The sequence below is a fragment of the Callorhinus ursinus genome, unplaced genomic scaffold (assembly GCF_003265705.2).
Source record: "Callorhinus ursinus isolate GAN/ISIS: 27379988/994484 unplaced genomic scaffold, GSC_fseal_2.0 scaffold12, whole genome shotgun sequence".
In the NCBI taxonomy this organism is placed as follows: Eukaryota; Metazoa; Chordata; class Mammalia; order Carnivora; family Otariidae; genus Callorhinus; species Callorhinus ursinus.
In genome coordinates, this window is record NW_027397074.1 from 14,940,550 (window position 1) to 14,965,945 (window position 25,396).

At 37.8% G+C, this 25,396-nt stretch overlaps 1 protein-coding gene across 2 annotated transcripts in view; it reads right to left on the minus strand.

Annotated features, from left to right (window-relative positions):
• The window catches only part of ELAPOR2 (endosome-lysosome associated apoptosis and autophagy regulator family member 2), a 186,313-nt gene that overhangs the window by 13,755 nt on the left and 147,162 nt on the right, over positions 1-25,396 (minus strand). For both annotated transcript variants that reach the window (XM_073898735.1, XM_025873257.2), the window contains exons 13-21: positions 24,652-24,789; positions 22,923-23,186; positions 22,220-22,393; positions 19,987-20,176; positions 18,630-18,726; positions 17,854-17,955; positions 8,173-8,299; positions 2,697-2,875; positions 1,541-1,706 (exon numbers count right to left, since the gene is read on the minus strand). In XM_073898735.1, coding sequence (XP_073754836.1) covers positions 1,541-1,706; positions 2,697-2,875; positions 8,173-8,299; positions 17,854-17,955; positions 18,630-18,726; positions 19,987-20,176; positions 22,220-22,393; positions 22,923-23,186; positions 24,652-24,789 — 1,437 coding nt within the window. The remainder of the gene's footprint in view (positions 1-1,540; positions 1,707-2,696; positions 2,876-8,172; positions 8,300-17,853; positions 17,956-18,629; positions 18,727-19,986; positions 20,177-22,219; positions 22,394-22,922; positions 23,187-24,651; positions 24,790-25,396) is intronic.

The following is a 25,396-nucleotide window of genomic DNA, read 5'->3' on the forward strand; positions in this document are numbered from 1 at the left end:
GTACAGTAACAGTAGTATCTCTCTTTGGAGGAAAGGATTGGCATGATTCCTGCCCATTCTAAAACAATCAGGTTCCCAAAGCTTAGAGTTCCTTTCCTGTAATGCAAGCCACTGAGTGTGCAAATTTCATCTGTTCCTGTCCACAGAACCCTGAGGAAAGTGGGATTTGGGGAACTGGTATGAATGTTAATACCCTGGCTAGGGCATCTGCTGTGAGCACTGAGCTGTGCTTTGTCTCTGACCAGGAGTCTTGTGTCTCCTAAATTGTCCATGATACAGTGGCAGATTCGTTTGTTATCTTGTAAGTCGGGTGAAATCTCAGTTATTGACACTAACTATACATTTGTTATTCCATAACAAAAACATCCTTCCTAAAGTACCGCAGTGAAAAAACATAAAACCATTATGTTTTTTAGAAAGGGAATATGGCTTATTCATTTTGTTTTTAAATTATCCCTTATAATACATTTATGTGCTTAAATTGGGAGAACAAAAGGAAATAGTTACTAAAACATTCTCAATAAATGTAATCTTTTGTCACTTGTCCCTCCTGCCGAAAATCATTTGAAACACATTCTTCTGTTTCATTCTATTTTTAATGCTGAGTGTAGGTACACTGGTAATTTCTCATATTTTAAGTCAATGGTGAAGAATGTCAATAAAATGTGTTTACAAATAATATTTAAGGCTTACTGTTAATCTGTTTGGATACCGTAATCATTTCAAAGCTGACAAATGTGATGGCATCTGATAAGTTATCTTTAATACCTCAACAGCTTATATAACTTTTACTTTTTCTATGTGAAAAAACCATGTTACAAAATAAAAAAACAAAAAAAAGAAAAGAACGAGTGAATAAGATCTTTTTTAACCTAAAATTTTTAATATTAGAAAACACATTATCTTTGTAAAAATTCAAATATTATAAAAATGTACCACTTCAAAAACTAAAGACTCCCATTGGTTCAAGACTCCCCCAAAGCAGCCATTGTTCATAGTCTGCTTTGCAAAGACTGACATAAATGGATGTTTAATAGATGTAATAGTCTGTGTGTTGTTTTTACTTTACTTATCTTGGACCTATGGACATACATATGTCCATTTCTAATAGCTGCATAGTTGCACAGGATTCCATTACTTTGATATATGGAAATTTCTTATCTACTCCTTCTTCATGGTGTGTAAGGTTGTTTCTACTCTGTTAACCAGAGGGGGATGGGCAGAAACAATGCTGCGGTGAATATTCTTATATTTATATCCTTGTGTACTTTTTTTTCTCTTTTTTTTATTATTAACATATAATGTATTATGTTTCAGGAGCACAGGTCTGTGATTCATCAGTCTTACACAATACACAGCAGTCACCACAACAAATACCCTCTCCAACATCCTTGTGTACTTCTAAGAGTATTTCTGTTGGATAAATACTATGGAGAGAGAGACAGACCAAATGACAACGTTGCATGAAAGCTACTATGAGTTTACTCTGGCCCGTCGTTAATAAATGCACAGTAATACCAGGTTAAAATTCTGCTCTCACCTTTGTTGCCAAGGATTTAAGTTTTCCCAGTAGTGACTGTTTATTGGAATATACAACTTCTTCCTCATTGTCTTCTCCTTCCATGAGAGCACAACTGTCTGCCGCTGGGAGTTCACACTCTTTTGAGTTAGTGGTCATCACTAATTTGGAATATTTGTACTCCAGTCTATGTGGTAAATAAATAAAGTGGCTATTTAGTGCAAATTAATACTAACTTTAGGTGGTCATACATCAGGTCGTTAAATGCTCTTGTAGTATAGTTGCTCTGCTAACCAATGTCCCTGACCTATAGCCAAAGCACTATGTGTTCTCATTAATCTACCATCTACACACGAATCTTTTCCAGGATTTCAGAGAACTGTGGCAGTATAGTTAACTCTTATCAGTTATTTTACATTGATTAAATGGTCCAATTATGAAGAACTTTTGAAAAACAAAGAGAAATCTTGAAGTCTGAACGTATTTTCTTAATATATAAATATTTGGAAGCTCAGGCATTATATGAATTTCCATAGTTTAGTTCATAAGGATGAGAATACCAAATAGGTAAGTGACCTGGTCTTGTTTCTGTATATAACTCATTTCTTCCTACTCACCACCGTGGATATTATAATGGCCTTGAGATATTACAATATAGAAGTTTCAGAGCTCTGCCGATATATAAATTATTTTAGAAGAATCAAATCTCATAAACAGATTCATATATATTCAGGAAATAGGCTCAATATTCAACCTTAGATTCCTGAGGTCCTGAGTAAATAAAGAGCATATTTGCCCAGATACTTAGTCTGTTTCACAAGAAACTGAAAAAGAAATATTGGAGCTAGAAGACACAATGTTGTCATGAAAAGAAAAATAGAGAAAACCTGACCTCTGATCTCAGCTCTGCTCCCATTCACCTCTGCACCCAGAGCCTCCATTTTTCTCTATTTTGTAACAAATGGGTCTAATTCAATCACCTCTAACATTCTATCATCTATTAGCAGAATAATAATCATTTCTGTTTCCTTTAAGGTTTTTCCTCTAACTCCTTTGTAGGAACAGTTTCTTGTCTCTCTGAGAAAAACTATAGGATGTAATAATAATTAGGTCTAAAACTTTCACAACAAAAGAGATCCTTCAGTTCTTACATGGTCACTCCAATGAGATTACTTACTTCTGATTCTTTTTCCAGAAGTAGCAAGTTAGAGCCACCAGCAAAACCGCGGTGAATGCTCCCACTCCTGCTCCCACTTTCAGCCAAAAGTCAACTGTTTCACAGGTTGACAACTTTTTCTCAGGCAAAGAAATTCCTTTAATGCACCATTTAGGTTCATTCCATACATACAAGGTTTCCTTTAAAAAAAAGCACACACATGCATAGATGACATAAGAAATGAGATTCAGAAGGAGAAGAGTTCTGCTCTTTATTCATAGTAGGCATAGAGGATTATTCAGCATTCATCTAAAAGAAGCTCCAAAAAGAAAAGAAATAAGGAAATAATGAACGAAAACACAACAAAACCTAATAAAAACATGGATCGCCAGATCAGGAGGCTTGGTCCATGCTGAGGAGGTTGAATAAAAATGACTCTGTCTGGACATACCATTTGGGCTTTTTTCCTCAAATTTTTTATGATCCCTGACTTCTTAGTCATGTTTTTAATTGAAAGCTTAGGTTGTTTAATACAGAATGCGTTTCACCTACCCATGATGTAGGTCCATTTCCTCCACCAAGCTTCTCCCCTGAGAAGAAGAGCAAACCCTGGACCCAAGATAGGCAGGCACACCATGACGGGTAGGCTTGGGTAAGTGGTGGTAGGGCAGGCTGCACACTTATTTCCCATGCATTATTCTGGGTCATCACTGCCTACAGTAGGTCCTTATTCTTGTCCTCCCAAAGCAGATGACTCAGTGTTGTTAGGGCAATGTTTTTCAAACTGCAAGTTGCAACTAACTAGGAAATAATGAAATCAAAATACGGGGCACCTGGGTGGCTCAGCTGGTTAAGCATCTGCCTTCAGCTCAGGTCATGATCCCAGGGTCCTGGGATCGAGTCCTGCATCGGGCTCCCTGCTCAGCGGGGAGTCTGCTTCTCCCTCTCCCTCTGCCTGCCACTCTCCGGGCTTGTGCTCTCTCTCTCTCTCTCTCTCTCTAATACATAAAGTCTTTTAAAAAATTAAAAAAATAAAAAGTAAATAAAATAAAATCAATATACTGAATATCAACCATGATTTTTTTCCAAATAAATACATCAAATAACACTAACCAGAAACGAAAATTAGAGTGCAGTGCATGCTTCCTTTTATAGTTCAACAAATACGATGACCAGTAGCAATTTATATGATGATTATATCCAGTGACATTAAATGACATGGAAGACTCAATTTTTTGATCATTGTGTCTGATTAAATTTTCTGGTGTCTGATAGTCACTTTAATATCAGAAGGATAACACCATAATGTGTCATTTTATTGTACAGGTACACACATTTCTGCAGTTAAACATGAAGTACAGGAGAATGGTATTTACTTTAAGGAAAAGTTTCAACCAAGTTTTGGATAAGAATTCTCATCATGTTTTTTGGAAAGGACATTAGTAATTGCAATTTTTTTTTTACCACATGACAACTGTACATTTTCATTAAATTTAATGCAATTAATTTTAAAATGGGTCACATTATTTTTATAAGAATGAGATGAGAAATGAGGGGCATGTTCAAATACAAATGCTACATCTCTCAGTGTAAATAATGACAATAGAGAGAAAAACATTAACTCTAAATCAGCACATGTTGGCTTCATCTGAATGCGTTCTAACAACAACAAAAAAAAAGGCCATGCAGGGATGCCTGGATGGATCAGTCATTAAGCATCTGCCTTCGACTCGGGTCATGATCCCAGGGTCCTGGGATTGAGCACTGCATGGGGTTCCCTGCTCAACGGGAAGCCTTCTTCTCCCTCTCCCACTCCCCCTGCTTGTGTTCCTTCTCTCACTGTCTCTCTCTCTGTCAAATAAATAAATAAAATCTTAAAAAAAAAAGACCGTGCAATACTTTATATGGTTTCATAAATGTGTAACACCTAGTGAAAATGGCAAAGCTCTAATGTCTAATGACAGTCATAAACAAAACGTTAAAACTTCAAACTAAAAAGATACTTGTAAACCCAGGATACTTAACTTTTACATAAGCTCCTCAAATTGTTCAAGAAAAAAAAAAAAAAAGATTAAGCCATTGGCCAAAATCTCTCAGTCATTCCGTAACTATTGATCAGAATGGCTTATCCCTTCATCCAGTCACATGTCATTGGCAAAGGAGAAAATGGCTGACTCCGCTGCTGAAAAACATATTCTTCCAGCATGCTAAGATATTTTGTGAACAGGATAAATCTGATAAGCTTAAAAACATCCCTCTCAGTGATAACACAGTATCTCTTCAAATCTTTACGACTGCGTGGCATTTAGAAGTAATGCTTACTACACACTGAGAAGCTGATATAGATTTCTAAGATCCAATTTGATAAGAGCACTTTCCCCACAAGTTGTGCCACTCTCTCAGTTTACAACCCTCTCTGTGGAGGACTTGTTGTAGTGTGTAAATTTAACTTCATACACACCTGGATTAGATACATTTACAGAATTGGGAAAATATACTCTTAGTCAATACAGAGAGAAAACCTGTAAATGATAGAGCGGGAAACACAGTGCAATTATTAAAAAATTAAATGATACCCAGAGCGGTATTTGGCAATCACTGTATTTTCTCTCTCATGAGGTTTTGGCATCAAAAGAAATCTACCCTTGCACATGAACCTACCGTAGGCCCCCCCTTATCTTCAGTTTGACTTTCTATAGGTTCAGTCAGGAAGCAGATGATCCTCCTGATTTATCATCAGAAAGTCAATAGTGCCCTAATTCTCTGTCACATGTCTACGTCATTCCCTTCACTTGATCTCAACATGTAGGCATTTTATCAGCTCACTTCATCACAAGGGTGAGCACAGGACAAAAAGATATTTTGAGAGAGAGACCACATTCACATTACTTTTGTTACTGTATACTGTTATGATTGTTCTATTTTATTATCAGTTGTTAATCTCTTACTGTGCCTAATTTAGACATTAAACTTCATCATAGGTATGTGTATATGTATGTAAAAGGAACTACAAAGTATACATAGTGTTCAGTATATCCATGGTTTCAGGCATTCACTGGGGGTCTTGGCACATATCCCCCATGGGATAAGGTCAATTGTAATGGAAAACAGTGAAAGCTGTCATTTGTACTACATAAAGCTCACTAAAGAGCAGACTTTTTAAAATATTTTATTCAGAGACTGGAAGTAAACACCCCCTTACTGGGTCATACCCATTTGTTTTGCCGTTGCAACCAAATACACTAAGCAAGGCGCATGAGCTTTGGAATGGAATTTATATTTTTTTTAATTGAAGCCTGATCTCATTTGGCAAATATTTTCAAAATCAGTATCTAAGTATAACAGAAATGTATACTTAACTATTTCTCAAGTTATATTTAGGACTATAGGAGGGAAATTATATATTTCAATATGACAAACACATCAAAATGTTCCTAAAGATTATTTTTAAGGCAAAAACAAGTATTTAAAAAGAATCACCTTGTAACTATCTGTTCCAAACATTCTTATAACATGCTGAACAGAATTTTTTCAATAGAATTTAAATGAAATTAGAGAGATTATTGCAACCTCATGGTCTTAACCTTCTCATCATTATCTTCGAAAAGAGAAATGTTGAATATTAGAGAATGTTTACATAAAAGGTCATCTGACTTTTCAAAGCCCTTGAGTTGAATGTGGTGGACAAAGAAGGGAATGCATCCGTTTCTCCTTTATTCTTTCAAAAAAATGATAAGGGTGTCATCATTTTAGAGAAACAATAAAGAATTTCGACCGTGAGACATAAAATATGTATTGTTATTATTACGAGGACTAAAAAGAAACCATGTTTTTTTGAAGGCCAAGAACTTTCGCCCTTGGCCCACTTAAAAATGTTAACAAGAAACTGGCTCACCAGTGCACAAGATGCATGAGCAGCACTGTCTGTGTGCGCTCTCAACCGTAAGGAGCTATCCAGAGGCAAGCACACCTGATGAATGAAATAAAACTTCGCTAATTTTTGTTTTCGTGTTGTCCATTTGGGAACTTTTCCTGTTTTGTACTCAATTATTTCATGACAACACATTTTATATTACCTTTATGCTTAGACTTTATCATAAAATGTGAAAATAAGTATTGTTCCATGAAATTTAATTCCATTTTTAGGCGGATTGCTACGTGTCTGCGAGGGTGTCTGTGTATACCAGCTTTGCTGTACAATGTATTTCTTACTATAGGTTCATTGTCATTAAAGTTTGAAAAATCCCTATGTAGAGAAGAGTTCTCTGTTTTTTCCCTAGAGGTAAAGGCTACTGCTACTAACACTCTAAATGCAGGAGATGAGGTAGGGCATTCTGACTTCTTCTTGTACTCCTGCCCTCTGACCTGCCAATGACATGCTCCTCCAGACTTTCCCAGACAGAATAGTGCTCCCGCTCTGAACACTTCTTGCCACAAGCCTTCTAGCATGCTCCCCACTCCAGGCAACCTGAACGTCAGACCTATTCCATCCGCATCCCAGTTTTCAGAAAACCCATCAGAATCTGATTCTCTGATGCCAATTCCCCACTAAGGTTACTACCACTAGCAGTGACTTATTATCATTTGTGTTTTTTTTCTTGTCATTTCAATAAAATTCAGAGAGGTTGAAGTTGGAAGTCATCTTGAAGGAAGAAAAGTTTGTGTTTTTCAAATGGCATTCCTCAAAGCTAGTACAGTGAGCTAGGCACTCTCAGACACTCCTAGTAGAAGGGCAAAATGATACTGCCAAAGCAAGTCAGTACCATGTCTCAAGAATCTTAAAAATGTCCATCTCCTTAGATCCAACTGATCTTTTTCTCATAATAAAATCTAAGGAAATAATCACATTTCCAACAAGGAAGTTCATAACAGAGTTATTTACAAAAAGGATGTCTTAAATTTTTCTCAAAGGTCCAATAGGGGAGTTATTAAATCCCAAAATATATATAATAGAATATTTGTCAGTAACCAAAAATCATATTTTCGAAAAAATTTAATGACAAGGGAAATACATCAACTGTAACCACTGCTGGGGGTAACCTTATTGGGGAACTGGCATCAGAGAATCAGATTCTGATGAGATTTCTGAAAACTGTCATCAGGATGGGATAGACCTGATGTTAAGATACATGCTTTACTCTTTAGGTATGCTTTAGTGAATCATTTATACCATCCCCATCTTAATTATACCTATAAGTGCATTATATAAATCACATCTTGGTTTAATGATACCATTCCTTTATAATCCAGGTAAATATCCATAGCCTACAACTCCTTGCACAATTTATTTTCCCCAATGCCAGTGCACACGTTGAGCTACCCCAGCATGTGGGAGTTCACCTACCAAACTTGATTTTAAATGCATATTAATGTAACATTAAGTTAAATATAAGCTTTAGCCATGGTTTTGAACCTGAGTTTCTGTGATCTAAGTGATGCCAGACTAATCAATTTCTCTTTAATCACATAGCTCTGCTTAGATGGATTTTCCCCTTACCTGAAATCCTCTCTTACATGCTCCCTCAATCTCATGGAAGTCATGCTCTGTGCACAGAGGGCAAGCTTCAGCACTCTCCCACAGAAAATAGAATGTACATCCATCACAGGTGCCTGCTGGGCACTTGCTGAAATAAAAAATGAAATGACAGCTCTTATAACACATTCAATCAAGTCCAGTCAACATTTGAGTGTCCACTGCATCCTGGACAGCAATGTGTGGGTGCTGAGAAAAAAAACAAACAAAAAATCAAAAGGAGATAAAACCACAACTTCACACCTACTAGGATGGCTAGAATCAAAAAGACGGATAATAACAAGAATTGCAAACACGTCAAGAAATTAGAAACTTCATACACTGCTAATGGGAATGTAAAAAGGTGCAGCTGCTTTGGAACAAGCTGGTAGTTCCTCAGATCATTAAAATGAGTTACCACATGATCCAGTAATTCTACTTCTAGATAAAAATCCAAGAGAAATAAAAACATATGTCTACACAAAAACTTGTCCATGAATGTCCATAGGAGCATTACTCATAAGGGCCAAAAGGTGGAAACAACTCCAATACCCATCAGCAGATGAACAGATAAATATGATGTGCTATAACCATTCGGTGGAATATTACTAGGCCAGAAAAAGGAATGCAGAACTGATACATGTTGCAACTTGGATGAACCTTGAAAATACACTAAGTAGAAGAAGCCAATCTTCTACTAATATATAGAATATAAATCTTTTGCTAATATATAGAATATAAATCTTCTACCAATACATAGAAACTTCTACTAATATATAGAACATAAATTCTATATATTAAATAATGCTATTCTTATGGAAGTCCAGAAAAAGAAAATCTATAGAAATAGTAAGTTAGTGTGGTTCCTTGGGGCTTGGAAGGGAGCTAAGGTATAGGGAGGTGAGAGCTAAAGGGTATAGGGTTTCTTTCTAAGGTGATGAAAAGCTCTTAAAAATGACTGTGCTGATGATTGCACATATCTATGAATATACTAATAACCACTGGCTTGTCTGTTTTAAGTGAGCAAAGTGTATGGCATGAGAATCGTATCTCTAGAAAGCTATTTTTGAAAAAATTTAAGGGAGAGACAGAGATAATGACCAAAAAAAAGCTCTGGGAAGACCTCGTGGCAGAGGGGATGCCTAAGACAAGTCTAGAATCTTCAGTAAGAGTTAGCCAGGAGAGAAAGGAAGAAAGCAAGGGAAAGCCTGCTAGAGGGATGAAGTGGTAGATGAATTATAAGGGAAGTACAAGGTAGTGATTATCACAACAGCTTCAAGAGCAGGACAGTGAGTGGGCGCTAGGCATACAGGCAGGAACTAGGTGGTAGAAGGGCAGTGCCATTTCTGTTTAAGGTAATGTACTTAGGCAACGGTTCCAAGGAACAGAATGATGAACGGGACCATGGTCTAGAGGGTGAGGGTGGGCGGTGGGCAGGGGGAGATGGGGAGAAACATGAAAACAAAATTGCCTGAAGTATAAAAACAGACAAAACAACTATCAGGTCCACACACAGCTCAGTGATGCAAATGACTGTGCAAACCTGGGTTTCCGCAGCCTGATGATGACTTCTTTCAAGAGGTGGTGACCATCACCACTCGGTGACCAGGGAGGGGGCTTAGACACAAGTGCAAGATCGCAGAGAACCAACCACACAGGCAGGGCCTGAATGGAGACTAAGCCGCTTTGTGGTGCGTGGGTCTATTATGTCAACTTGCCTGTTTCATTTTAGGGACAAATAAACACCACATGGCTCAGAAATTAAACTGCTGTTACTATGTACCGAATCCTTATTGACTGAAGCAAGAAGTTATTTGGAAAGGTTCTGGTGGGAATCGCTGTTTTGTTCATGAATTCATTAAAGCTAAGGGAATACTATTCCGTTCATTTGTCTACTATACTTCCCTTAAGCTGCGTACATACACAACACTGCCCTGGAAACCTCCTTTAGACCTGAGTTGCTGAAACACCTAGAGTAAAAAGACAGACAACACAATAAAAGGGAGAACCCCAAAACAACCCTTTTTAAGTTTTAACTTCAGATGCCTTTCTGATGATATGCAGTCTAAAACTGTAATTTTCAGTCTACCAGCAAAGTAAAATTTCATACTCTTAGTATATATTTTAAGGACACCCTACAATATGAACACTGAAACAAAAATCTACATGCCTAAAAATTGACTACATTTTATTTTTTTAAAGATTTTATTTATTTATTTGAGAGAGAGTGAGACAGAGCATGAGACAGAGGGTCAGAGGGAGAAGCAGACTCCCCGCTGAGCAGGGAACCCGATGCGGGACTCGATCCCAGGATTCCAGAATCATGACCTGAGCTGAAGGCAGTTGCTTAACCAATTGAGCCACCCAGGTACCCCCAAATTGACTACATTTTAAACTAAGTAATCATGGGTGGGATGTAAATAAAAGCACAGCTCTGTGTAATGTGCTTCAGAAATAGAGGTTCACCACTGTTAGAGCTAAGAACAGTGATGAATGGGGACTCTTTGGAAAAATGGCTTAACTCTTACCTGCCTTGATTTCTATTTGTAAAAAGCAGTAAAGTATATTCAGACAAAGAAACAAAAAGAGATTTTAAAAAAAAAAAGGTAAGTACAGTAGATGAAAACCATGCCACTTAAAAAATTATTGCTATTTCCCACCTTACACATCAGGAAAACCAATTCAAAATTGCACTTTTGAAAAAAAATTGGGTAACCAATTAGAAAAGTTCTTTGAGAACACAATTACTTGCATAACAATGAATTGAAACTTTAAAGGTAATTAACTTTTTGATCATTTAGCATAAATTACCAATATACTTTCCTGCTCAATTCTCTCCATCCCAAATTATTTTTATCTTTCCAACACAGGCACATTTTCAAGGGCAGTGAGGGCTGTTTATCTTGGGAAAATAAAAGGGTAAGTCTGGTAAAGTTTGAGAAAAAAAAACTCAACAAATGAAAAAGAAAAGGGGAAAAATAATTAAGGATGCAAAAACCACTGGAGAGAAAACTCGGGTTACAATTCTGGCTGGACTTACAAGTGATTTTGTGTTTTTTTCCACCAGTGACACAACCCCTCCCCCCACTGTTTCATATTTGTAATTCAGCAGAAGTGAAATGTTTCACTGCCTTCATAGGGTGGTTATAAAGGACAAAATGAGAGAACAATTTGGGAAAGTTTCAAGTACTGCAAAATATAAAAGACTATTAACAATGCACATCACTTTCTAAAGAACGGGTAAAACTACAGAAATGGGAAAAAAATAAAGACATTGATGTAACCTAAAAAGCTGCCATTAAGTGTCAAAATACTGCAATGATTCACTGCATTTCCCTAGTAGACTTCACTTTTTAAAAGATAATCTTAGGTGAAAAGTAGTTTGGTTTAGAATCAATTCTTTAATTCTTTCAACCCCACGAATCATTTAAAATGTGGAACATCCAAATTTGATTGTTATAAACCCAAGTTTCACAGTTTGAATCAGGCCTTCCCTATGAAGTGACAAGGATGTGGGAAGCAGTACTGATTTCAATAGTGCTTGTATGTAAAATGAAAATAGAAAAAAAAAAAAGACGCAAGAGAAAAAACACAAAAAGATTTTCTTCTACTAAGAACAAAAAAATGTGTTGGTAAGAGACAAATGCTTTATCGTCAAATATGTGAAACCCTGTTCCCTTTGATGACCTGAGTCACCATCATCTCTATCCCCTCCATGTTGGCTTTTCAAAGGTGGCAATAATTGTGCTGCTTTTATAGTTTTTGGTCTACAAGATCACCATAGAAACCAGGATAGGTATCTGAAGAGCAGTACATGAATCATGGAGAGTTTGGGCATACAAGGCTAGAGTTCCACAGGATGACCCCATGGCTGTGAGTTCTAGGGTAGAGTAAGCACCATCAACTCAAAGGACAACCAGGTGTACCCTAATGTGGTTTCACTGTTAAATGAGGAAGACTTTCCAGTTTCCTGATTTTGCTTCCGGGATTGCCTTACCAGATGAATCTTTTTTCAAGGAAGTTCCATCTTGGATTCTAAAATCGGATACATATTCTGGGGGGAAAGTGGATGGGGCTACGAGTTATTAGTGTGCTCCTTTAAATGAATCATCTTACCTAAAGCAGGATCTCCTTGGTTCATACTAAAAATTCATGGACAATAATCTTATTTTCTTATGAACTATTACAACCCAATACTCAACCTATTGTTAATTGTTTGGAGAGTTGATAGAACAGTGTAAACTTGTTTTTGCCTAAACCTTATTCAAACTCCAAAGTTAAAATAAATTCACGTACGGTTGTCAGTATGGTTCTGACACTTCTGTAGCTGGTCTCAAGAGACTGGGGGAAAGGCCATACTTTTAAGTGCTAGAACTTTTATCATTTGGTGTCAGAGCTTAATTGTTACTCAGCTTCTTTCTTGTGAGGCTTTTTTGGGCTTCCTGGGGTTTCCCAATCTTGGAGTTCTGAGACTGGCATCCTCTGGCATGGGTGATGCTCTCTGACCAGCTGCTGGTAAATCCCCTTGGCTTTGGCTTCTGAGAAAGCTCAGCATTTCTCTGCTGAGAATGCCAATGGACAGAAAGCCTTCTTGTGCGGGGTCCATGAAATGGCTTTGGATCTTGCTCTAATTTTGTTTGCCCTGAAGCTGAAGAGTATAAATCACTTATGATTGAGTTTGAACATAAGACTTTTTGATCCATACCTTTTCGATCCAGGGATATAAAATTCTACCAGTCCCCTGCAAAAACCTCCCTTTTTGCAGATTCTCCCCTGGGTTAATTACCAAACGCCAAAATCTGATCAAGACCTGTACAAACTACATTAGCTGACACTGCCCAGTCCCTCTGCAAAATCTTTCAAAGTTTTATCATCCTTATTTCAAAATGGATCCTTAAACTTTATGACTGCTTTGTGATCTTTTTATGTCATGTCCTAAGATTACTCATTAGTGTTTGCACTGTATAATTTTAACAATTCTGTATTAGAATTTTTCCATTTCTTGATCATAATGGGTTTTTATTTATGCTTAGAGTGCTTTTATATGCCTCCTCACTTTTCATTGTTCTAAGAACACACTTGGCTTTAATCTTTTAAATTCTGTTGCCTTTTAAATTTAACTTGTACAGAGTTAGATATCTATTATCTGTCCATAAATGGTTCAGAGGAAAAAGAAAACAAGGAACCCATTTAACCAATCATTATCCTCTGGCTTTTACCACCTTAAAATGGATAGACTTTTTGGCTGCAAGAGACTCTCCCAAAGACCAAAGAAAACACTAGTGTCCTACAGGTCCGGTGATTTTGATAGAGCAACTCTAAATCAGAGCCTGTGGAATAAAGCCCTGGCATATTCAACCTCTCAATGCTATCAGGACAGACCTCTGAAGCATCCCTTTTGTGAGATACAATATTCACAGAGGCTATGCTTTTTTTTGTTTAATGGGGTGCAGCCCCTCTCCACTTGGCCCTGAACCATCCACTAGCCTGACTCTCTGAAGCCGAGGCTACATTTATGATAAAGATGAATTTGGATTTCAAAGGAGGTTTTGGCAAAACAGTTTGAGACTGATTTATAAACTACCCAAGCAGTTAAATATAGCTGTAAGTTGAGAGAAAGAGAAAGAGAGAGGATGATATTTGTCCTCTAGCTCATACTATTACTGAAGACGACCTCATTGGAGGAAGGATGACTCATGTTAAACAGGCACCAAAAACTTGCACATCAACTGAGTTATCCCCCGGATAATGTGATATTTGCCTCTTTGCTTAGTGTGCTTCTCTGTAAATCTCTACCTATAAAGAACTGGAGGGAAAAAATGGCAAGATGAAAACATGACTGAAGAAAAGAACAATAGACATAGTCAGGGCATCATCCCATCTTGACTGGGCTACCACAGCTACACACCCCGGGTCCTCAGTGTTCCCCACGGTGTCAAGTAAATGGGTCTGACTCAGGTCTCCCATGTGCTATGACAGCTCTACCATCAGAGTGAAAATGATTCCTTTTGCCCATTTTCTAATAACACCTCTTTTAAAGATTGTATTCATTTGACAGAGAGAGACACAGTGAGAGAGGGAACACAAGCAGGGGGAGTGGGAGACGGAGAAGCAGGCTTCCCACTGAGCAGGGAGCCCGATGCGGGGCTCAATCCCAGGACCTGGGACCATGACCTGAGCCAAAGGCAGACGCGTAACAACTGAGCCACGCAGGCGCCCCTAATAACACTTTTTTTAGAAATTCCTCATATATTTGAAATTTCTCATGTATTTGAAAGAACACTTTGGACATAATGCTGGGGTCTACCATTTTTCCTACCAAAAGAAGAACCCTCAATTTTTCTAACCACCTAGGATCATGACTGGAGGTTTGGAATGTTTCTCAGGCAAGGCTGAAGGGCGATCTATTGAGGGCTATCAGCAGTCTACTTTGTTAGAAATTCATTCAATGGCCAAGACACAAACTGCACCAGGAAATCCCCAAAAGTCCACTCTGGCTCTCAGATTTCTTCTGCCACAGACATCATGCTGCTAAGTTTTTATCTAAAATGTCTCACACCTCCCAGACACTTTGTGGAATTAGAAACCAACTGCATTTGCCAGACCAAACACAGACAGGATGCAGTTTTCCAACTGCAGATTAGGAGGCAGCCCTGATAATTTACAATTCCCTCTAAATTTCCTATGAGATACACAGAGAACACACATTGCCCCTTTTCTCCTGCCCATCCATGCTCTCTTACGATATTCTCATTTTCCCAAGGCTAAGGGTCTTATGACATTTTCTCAGGTCACAAGCTTCAGAGCCCCAACCAACATCACTACTACTCAAGTCTCCTTTGCCTGCTTTGCCAAGATTCTTGGCCAAGAGAGGAGAATTCTCGGGGGTGGCATCCCTTCCAAACTGCCAAAGTCTGCTTTCTGAGACTTTTTGGTCATAGCATATGAGATTATTCAAGGCAAGTGCCTGGTTAACACCTTCCTCCGTCTTCTGGAGATCTTAAAGCTCCCCCCAACCCCCCAAGATTGCAAAGTAAATCCTCTTCAAAAGTAGCCTGAGAAACCTGGCTCTGTTCACATTTCCTTACTTTTAATAGGAAATCATTATACAGCCCCAAAGCTAAAAAAAAATTCTAATTTCAGAACAAGCTGCTGTTTTTCATATGCTGATCCCAGAGCTCCCCCTTGTGCCCTCATGGGGAACTGATTCAAGCAAGAACTGAAGGTTAGCACCTTTGTTAGGTTGTGGGGTTTCAGCCGTTGCCTAGAGCAGTGGTCCTCAAACTTCAATCTGCATCATAATTATATATATATAGTTTTATCAAATACAGGTGAAGAACTACCCTGTAGACCAAGACATTTTAAATTAACCTTTCAGAAAACTAAAATGTAGAACAAAGTTTGAGAATTTGTCTCAGAAAAAAACAAGCCAAATCACCAAAATGTGGATTAAGATTAGTAGTTCCAAAATTTTAATCTGCATCAGAATTGCCTTGTGTTTTTTATAATATTTTATTTTTTAAGATTTTATTTATTTAGTTGACAGAGAGAGAGACAGCGAGAGAGGGAACACAAGTGGGGAGTGGGAGAGGGAGAAGCAGGCCCCCTGTGGAGCAAGGAGCCCGATGAGGGGCTCGATCCCAGGACCCCGGGATCATGACCTGAGCTGAAGGCAGATGCTTAACCGAATGAGCCACCCGGGTGCCCCTATAATATTTTATTTTTAAGTAATCTCTACCCCCAATGTGGGGCTCAAACTCATGACCCTGAGATCAAAGGTCACACGCTCCACCAACTGAGCCAGCTAGGCACCCCAGAATTGCCTTGTATTTAAAAAAAAATATTCCTGTGCTCGACACTCTAGTGATTCTTTTGGTTTCATGAAAGATCTAGAAATTGATTTTTAAAATAGACTCCCCAAGGTATTCTGCCACAGGTGATCTTAAGACACCCTGGCAAAGACAGCTAAATTCCATAAATAGAACTGCTAGAGGTCAAAGGAAAAACTAACTTTTCCTCTCCTTACAAGGAAAAAAAATCAAGTTTCTAAATGCTATTATCATTTAACATCATGAGACTACTTTTTTTGTAATGACTTTAAAACATGAGAACCAACCTTGGGAGAGTGAGAGTGAGATACTTTCTAAAGGACACACCTTATCTTTGGTCATATTATCTACTTGAGCCAGAGCCCTGGAAAAGGCTTTGGAAGCCATCGAAGGAGACTGCAAGAGACCAGACTCAGGGAGGCTAGCTGCTAAGTCCAAAAAAAAGACCTTATAGGTGCTACCATGAATAGAAGAAGCATGTGAACTCAAAGCTATATGGTGGGATATTGGAGAATAATTAAAGCAACTCTAAACACACCTTCTCGTAAACAAAGTGTGGTTTGCTGCCCTGACTCCAGCTTGGGTGCTGGCCCAGGGGTCCTCCACCACATGATGCTCCTGAGCATCAGCCTCCCTCTGTCTCTTTCACTGATGTCTGTTACCTTTCATTGTTCTCCTCTCATCATATACTTCTCTCACCTTGAAAAGGTGAAAAGAAAAATTAATTCCCAGATCCATGAGCACCAGAGAAACACAGGTGGTGAGATGTGAATACTAGTATACCTTTATGTCCCAAAGTAAACCCACAATACTGTTAGCACTGCTAATATTTTTTTTTTAGCACTGCTAATATTTTTAAGATATCAAGTAGTTGACACAATGCTTAGACCACTGATTTCCAATACTGTGCTGACATAAGCAGAGCTTCAAATCTCTCAAGGGTTATGGTGAAACTATCAAAAACAAAACTAAGTCAATCATTTTCTTTTTTAAAAATATACACTTTCGCTAGCTTGAAAGAGAAAAACCTGCAAGTCAAACTGACCCAAAGGCACCTTAATCCTGCACAAAGATTAGGAATAATCTACATACAGAACAATGAATAAGTGCAAAGAATGAAAATCAGCAGACATTTAAGTATCACTCACACCATGAAAGCAGTAGGTAAGCTGACAGTTCTGAGTCCATGAAATTGCTCATTTTCTCTTAGTTTCCCACCCAAGTGGACTGTATTAGTCAGACTGAGACTGTGGAGAGCTGTTGCCTCAATGCCAGTAAGTTAAATGAATTGTATTATGTATTCCACAGATGAGACTCTACCTTGGTGATTCTGCCACCATTCATCAGAAAATGGAGGCGCTGGAAATGGAGCACACAAATGATCTACCCTGGCCTCTATCCTCTTATAGAGAAAGAAGCTACGATTCAGAGGGTAGACTGCTTCCATCTAGATCACCAAGGTAGTTCACTGTTGATGAAGAACTACAAGCTAGGTTATATATAGCACAGCCCTTAAGCAAATTGGGACTAAACACTATGAATAAATACAAGGATACAAACACAATAATTATATATTAAATAATTTTCAAGACTATTAGACACTTAGGCAAACAGGATGAGAAGATGCCATTGAAGAGACTGAGAAGTACTGAGATTGGCGAGAACCTATTCCTCTTAAGAGACGCTCAGCACATCCCTACAACAAAAACCTACATATTCTTCTGTTCTTTCTGCTTTGCATTCCTAGAGAATGTGTTTTAAAATAGTAAGATTCTGGAGAGTTTTGCTGCCTCACAATAAATACAAATGTGAAATAACCACATAGAAGTAAGAATACCTGGGGACTGAAATCACTCCTGCTCCTGGTTTGGTAGGATTGCACCTCATTTTCACAGCAGTCGACCGGCCATTGACACAAGATGTTGTAGTTGTAGAAGACCTATCACGGGGCGAATGGCATTTTACAGAACAGACAGAACACAGATCACCAAGACATAAATATCCTGCGTATAACTGCTCCCATACTCTATGCAACAATGAAAAAGAAAAATGTGTCCAGGTTCACTAATTAAGAATTTTAATACAAACTGAGCTCATTTACTTTCACTGCCTAGGAAAAGTGGACTGTCTTCTCGGGTAAAGTAATAAGTTATCATCAAGGTTGTTTAGTCAAGGTACCATAATTATAATCAAAGTCATAATCACAAAAATTTTTCAAGGGAAGAGAGGTTGTATCTACTTGGGCTGATGTTGAAATATGTGAATTACAAATGCTACCTGGACAAGGAAGTAGAGTCTCTTTTTGCCTAATTTAAAAGGATATATATATGCTATATATATATATATGCTATATATATATATATAACAGACAAAATAGAATATAAAGAAAAAATAAATATAGATAAAATACATATAACCAGAAAAAAGATATATATTTATACATATCAGAACTTATGTAATACTTTCAAAATAGTTCATTTTTCCTACTTTATACTAAGTCTTCCATTTAAGAACCAATCACTGAGGATTAAGTGTAATAAGCTACTATGCTAGGTACCATGAAGAGACATTTTTTTGATTAAAATAGTCAAGGGAAGCAGCATCTTCACTTACTTATAAAAGAAATGTACATCTGGTATTTGGCTAGGGGGAACTGGGAACATTTCTTCTTTTATATTAATATTTTGCAATGTAGTTTCGACGGTCACTCCTAGATGACAATAAAAAGAAGCTATTAAGCAATATGGAAAAATTAGATTTATCTAGTCTGTGTATCTGAATTGAAAGCAGCTTTAATCTGATACTGTCATTTGACTAGAAATATTGTATTAAATTTATGCATTCATGGTAAGATCAAGAACCATTCCAAACTCTAAAGAATAAAAAAGAAAAGAATCTACTCCACAGCCCTGTAGTTTTGCTCAAGTCACTTCACATCCCTGGGCCTTACGTCCTAAATCTGTAAAATTCATGAAATAACTGAAATGATCTCTAAAGCTCCTTCCAGCTCTAACATTTCAACATCCTAACATTATTAAAATTCTTGGCTTCTGATGAGTTTTGTTGCACAAGCTGGGCTATTTTGCTAATACAGCTTTTCACTCAATATAGACACACCTGAGAAAACAAAAATTTTTGTACCCAATAATTTCCAGAAAGCAACTCCAAATTTTATTTAATCTAAAAGTCAGGCATTTCTCCCATCCCTTGGAGACAAAATGACTGCAGAGCCAAAATGCAAGCAATAGCAGCAACCTCTCCTTCTGACATGGAGTTCTGAGACTGAGCGCAAATTCAGTAACTGACCTTGGTACTGAAAATTAAAGCTGAATTCCTCTGGAGTCAATAGCAACAGTCCTCAAATTTGCTGCACGTTAGAATCACCTAAGAAGCTTGTTAAATTATTATACTGTTATATGTCGTATCATCATCCCAGAGGTTCTAATGAACCCGATCCCTAAAAATCACTAAGAGGTCATTCTTAAAACTTTCCTATGCCCTCTAGTCCACAAAGACAGAAAGGACAGACGGGGACTAAAGCTCAGCACACTCACCTTTGCTAAGTGTCACCAGCTTACTTTTGGTATGAGAAAAGATTATGAAAGCTGGTGGCAGATATTATGATTTAGGTTTACACAATATCTGTTTATTGTTCTTCTTTTGTTTATAGTTTTGGTTTCTAAACTTATTCTGCTTCTTAAACTCCTAGAGAATTTGATGAAAGGCACAGACTCTCAAAAAACAGCCTATCACATATGAGTCAATGCATAAATTCAGCAGATGCTTGCACTCACTTAGACTGATCAATAGATCTCAACTGCAGGGACTTTTGAACCATGTTACAAAGTGATGATTTAGAATTACCTGTGGCCTTCATCATCTATGGCAAACACCAACACAATGACAAGTTATCAGTACTGTAATTTTAGAATAACTGCATGCATGCATACAGGAACCAAATGTAGCTTACCTAAAAATCTATCTGCCAGAATGATGGACTGTGATGATAAGGCTGCTCGGAAACCCTTACTTTCAGAAGGAATAATAGTTGACTGGCATACATATGCTCCTACCAAATTCGTGTAATCATCTGACCCTGCCACCATTTCCTTTACTGTGAAGTCTGTTATATTGTTGGTACAGAGAGCCATCTTCTTCCCCTAGGAAAATAAAGTCATAAAGAGGTTTTACAGAAGAGTCAGTCTTTACATTAGATCTCAGAGAGCTCATGGCCCCAAGAGAGCAGTAGGCTCTCTCCTCACTACAGAGATTCTGCTTTAACTGATATGGTGTGGGGCCCAGGTGCTGGCATTTTTTTTTTTTTAATCTCTTGAGGAACTCCAGTGTTTAACCAGGGTTGAATCATTTAAATTATAATGAATATAGAAATTCAAGACTGCATTGCTCTTCCAACTACAAGCATCATTTGTGCTGGAAGAAAGCCATCTAACTTAAGGAACTAAAAGTCACCCATGAAACCTTCAATTCAAAGGATAACAATGCATTCAAAGAGACCAGATAACTCCTGGTGAAGGTTTTAATGTCAAAGAAAAAGACGTGCTCTTCCTTCACCTTTATGGGCCTACTGTGGCAGAAAGGTAATGTGAAGTCTGAAGAAGAAAGCATAGAAGTCTTATTGCAGCAAAAATCCTAGGACACCATCTAAATTGTTATTAGTTGGTCACTACAAGCGTCTTTATTCACCTACTCAGATTCAATGACGTGTAACTACTCAACTACACAGGAAGTTGAAGGGAATACAGGAGTTTACTTTTTAAATCATTTAATCAGTTGCAATATATAATTTATAAAAATTGGAAGACAGTTTAAATAAACCATAGTCCCACTGCAAACAACTACAGCTTTATAATTTCTATGTAGGAATGTATAAAGGGGAGAAGGAAGATGATTTTATTGATCTTAGATGTAGGCTGAGCGCACATGGGCACAAAGAAAGGAACCTAGATTGAACTTTCTTCATGTAGCTAGCAGTCTAAACTTATAAAATGTTCTCCCTCCACTAAGCCTTCTCACCACAGTACAGGGGCAATATATTGTTACCAAGCTTAAATTGCTGAAGCTGAGAAGAGGAAAACAATGGAAAAGATCAGAGAGAAGCTACTGAGGAAAGAAAGAGGAAAACAGCAATAAAAGGAAAGGAATGAGAATAAAAAGGAAAGGAAAAGAGGAAAGAAAAGAAGAGGGGATAGAGGGAAGGCAAGCCAGTGCTAACACAGGCATAGGGACAAAAAGAAATGTAACACATAATGTAATGAATCTCCTTCACCATTCCACTCAGTATTTAGCAGAACAGGCATTTAGTATGTATTTATTTATTGAATGAACTGAGTGACAACCTATCGAGTGTGTTAGATCACTCCCTTTAAAATCAGAACAGGACAAACACCACACCACGTAAAATTTATAGATCTTTTTGCCTGAAAACGTCTGTGGTTATCAGATCTCTTTTTATTTCCTTCGTACAAAGTTTGGCACAGCATCTCATAATGAAGACCACTGGAAATATCAGAGTTAATATGGAAAAAAACATGGAGGAAATGCCTTATTACATTTTCATCTTTGCTAATGGTGTATACATACACGTCCTTCCCAACCCTAACCTCGTAGATCTATAAAAATATTGGGCATCTAATCCTGTAACTCTTCCCATTACCAGCATTAATTAAAGCTTCTTCCCACAGAAAGATAAGATCCGGGTATTTATTAGCAGATACCACCTGATCAGCTGACATGTGTTCTCTGTTTACCTCCTTTTTTATTTTTACACAAACTTCCTCTTAGAGGTCTTTTTCTTTTTAAAACAGAAAATCGACAATATGTAGAACAGTAGAACATTTTCAAACCAAAACTGCCTGCCTAAAAAATAGGTGGGACTGACAAGCCCAAACCAGTTGGACAAAAATGAAAGATCCTTCAAGCACCTACACCCTAACTCTGAGCTCTGGGGTTCTAGGGGCTGGGGAAGAAGTGCTTTGATGGATGGAGATGCAGACAAGGCTGGCCCTGCTGGAGAAAGCTGCCAGCGTGCTAGGAGGCAACACAGGATTTAAGCAATCATAGCTCTGTTTCTGACATTTGGTTGTTAGTTTCTGTAGAGATTTTATTGGGTCATCCACACAGAAAATATCAACTCAATCAGAACTGAAATACAGCTCCATCTCACTCTGACAGCCAGAACTCACCTCATGCCCACATAAACTAATATTGAAGAAGTGGAAGTATTTGGTTCCTTTGGAGGTAAAGCTGGGTCCATTCATTAATGAGCCCACGCTGCTGAGGTTGCTGAAGTCATAGTGCAAACTCTGATTCTCTTTTTCATGGTGGAAAAAGCAGTCACTATAGCAAACTGAGTGGTCCTTTGATTAAAGATTAAGAAATAAAAAAACATATATATAGTAGAAAAGGAAACATTAGCTGCTCTGAAAAATGTGTTTCAAAAACAGTTCTACGTTTAAAAACTCTTTTGGTAATTTTGTCTTAGTTATATTTTATCACATGAATATGGACAATTTCTAAACAATAATTAAAATATTCTAAGATATACTTGCTGCTCTCCATACATTCCTATGGCCAACCCCCAGAGGGAGTTTACTCGTTCTCCCTTAACAGAATACACAAAAATCGAATTTTAATATTTTTGGAAAACATTCTTATTTGGGTGCTTTTCTTAATATCTTATGCCCCCAGGAACTGGGGCTTTCATGGCATATAATATGTGTTCAAGTGCTTAATAAATGTAAGAGGAGAGAAAACAGGAAGAAGAATGAAAAGGCCATTTCTAAATACAACTACTTCATAGTTCCTGGAGAAACATGAAGGATATCTTGTGAGTGTCTCTATTAAAGTGTGCTTTCCTGGGGAGAAGCAAAAGACACACTCACTTACCTGAGTACTTCTACTCCCAGGCCCACATGGAATACAAGCCTCCTTGCCATAGACCTGATGTATGGACAGGTAGGTGTCGGGTGGACACTCCTTGCACTGGTTGGTTTCTTTCTCAATGTAGTGGCCTGGGGGGCAGGGGACACACGATGAGCCCGACTGCTCAGAACCGAGGGCACAGGCACGGCATGAGGACGCCACCCCATCAACTGCATTAGTGGCAGTGATAGAATAAATCTTCACCATGTCATTGATGAACCGTCTATTCTAGAAAGAGAGCAGAAAGTAATGACTTCTGCCTTGGGGCTTAATTGTACAACCAGATTGTTTTGTGTTGGTATCACCAAAATAGCTAAGCAGAGTGTTCCAGCCTAACAGTTTATAATCGATAGTGGATTAATATTATTTCTTCTTGGTTCTTTTAAAAAAAACAATCTTAAATCTTAACACTAGGAGCAATTTCCATAGTAATGGAGTTCCAGGAGGTTATCCACAATCACCACAAGATTAGGCATATTTCTAAGCTTTACATCTGGAAGAACTGGCATGGTTTAACAGAGGAGCAACTTTATCTCCCATCATGGTTTATTCAGAGATAAGCCTAACTGTAATGATACAATAGGATGTTTGCCGTCTAGCAAGTGGTAAAGCCTTAGATGAGGGGTTAGTCTTGAAAGACTAGAACTCTGCTCCTCACCAAACACTGTGATGCCATCACACCACCCCTCTGAGCCTTTCTCTCTCTCTTTCTCCAGTACTTTCCCTATGGTACGGATTTCTAGTGAAGGAATGCCTAGTAGAGAGCAAATCCCTGGGTCTAACTATACTTTTCCTTTTTGTGACACTGGGTCAATTAAGATCTAGTTCTCACCAGGCAGTGGGCAACATTTTATCAGTAGAGAACAAAGCTACCCTAGACTACTTAATGTTTTTCTCTGGGGTAAAGACAATAGGAAGACAAGGAAACACTCCATAGCACGTTCATGCCCCACCTGATGGTAACCCGAACACTCATCAAGAACAATTAGCGTCAAGTAACATCTGAGAATGGGTTTCCCAATGAAAGCCCAAAGAGAAAAGAGAAAATGTTCTGCATTTGTCACCACAGTTTAAAGTGGTTTACCTTGTTTGCACCTTGGGAAGGTCACGTCTATGGAGATCCACAAAAGTAACAGTCCTGCTATTATTGAAACATAGAGTGGAACTTACTTAGGGGAGGATTAAGGTCTACTCTAGCAGGGACAGTAGAAGAAAATAAATAATTCTGTTAACCCAATTGTGTGTACATACACACCCTCCAGGCTATAAAAGGAGACATCACTACAATGAAATAATAAGCCAACACCAGTTAATGGCTCCAGGACAAATGTCAGATCATTCACAAAAAGAGGAAGACAGTTACTAGCCTTCTCAAAGTCTTAGAAAGCTTTAAAAAATATGTTTTTAAATAACTACAAAATCAGATTTTCTTTCTCTTAAGCTTTCAACAAATACATCTGTTTAGTATAGGACAATCCAAAGAGACATTGTGTTATTCAATTTCATACATTCTTGCTCTCAAAAATTATATATACCATTTTTATCCAAATCCACTCCATAACCAAATGATTAATCCCACATCAATAAAAAAACTAAGTCTTTTCCTCCAAGAGATTTGAGTGATCATTGTGTATGAATGTCCACTGGGAGCATCATCTTTGTATTTGAAAAAAAAAAAGTGCTTGGAACTTACATCTTGACCCTGATTGGTTCTTTGGAAAGCCCATGTAAACGTAAATGTTGCATTCTTGAAGATGATGTGGGTATAAGCTTGCTTTTCTTTGGTTCCACCCCATGATTCCACCACATTGGTACTTTTTCTATTAATATCCTAATATATAGTAGAAAAATATAAACAAAAAAGCACAAATTCAGGATTAATATACATATGTATACATTACAAATATGTGTCTTTATGATAACCCCTGTAGGGTCAGTGAATATTTATCTGCAGAGCACATCACCCTAGAACTCTCAAAACCTCCCTTCAAGTCTACACAAGCACTTATCAGCTTAGTAATTACAATTTTTCAACCACTCTGCCAGTATAACCTGAAAGAGGTATCAAAGTATAGTACATTTAAGAGTGTGTGTGCATGCGTGTGCCTGTGTGCACATGACTCTAGCTTAGGAAATACACTTCGAAAGGAAGACATAATTCCTCCAACTTTTCACAGTAAACTTCTAGGGTCCTCAGAGAATAGCAAGGTTTTTCCATGTTTGCCTTTTTCCTTGAGAGATTCTGATAGGCAGCTCTTGCACAGCAATTTTAAGTTCCCTCTGAATTACACTTGCAACTTCCAGGATTCTCCAAGTGTACATTAACCAGAATGTTATTCTAAGTCCAAAGAATCTTCTGCTTAAACTTGAACTCCAAAGGAATTCGTGTAATATTTTATTTCTGATTTCCTTAGCTAAATTCAATATTTAGAATATTC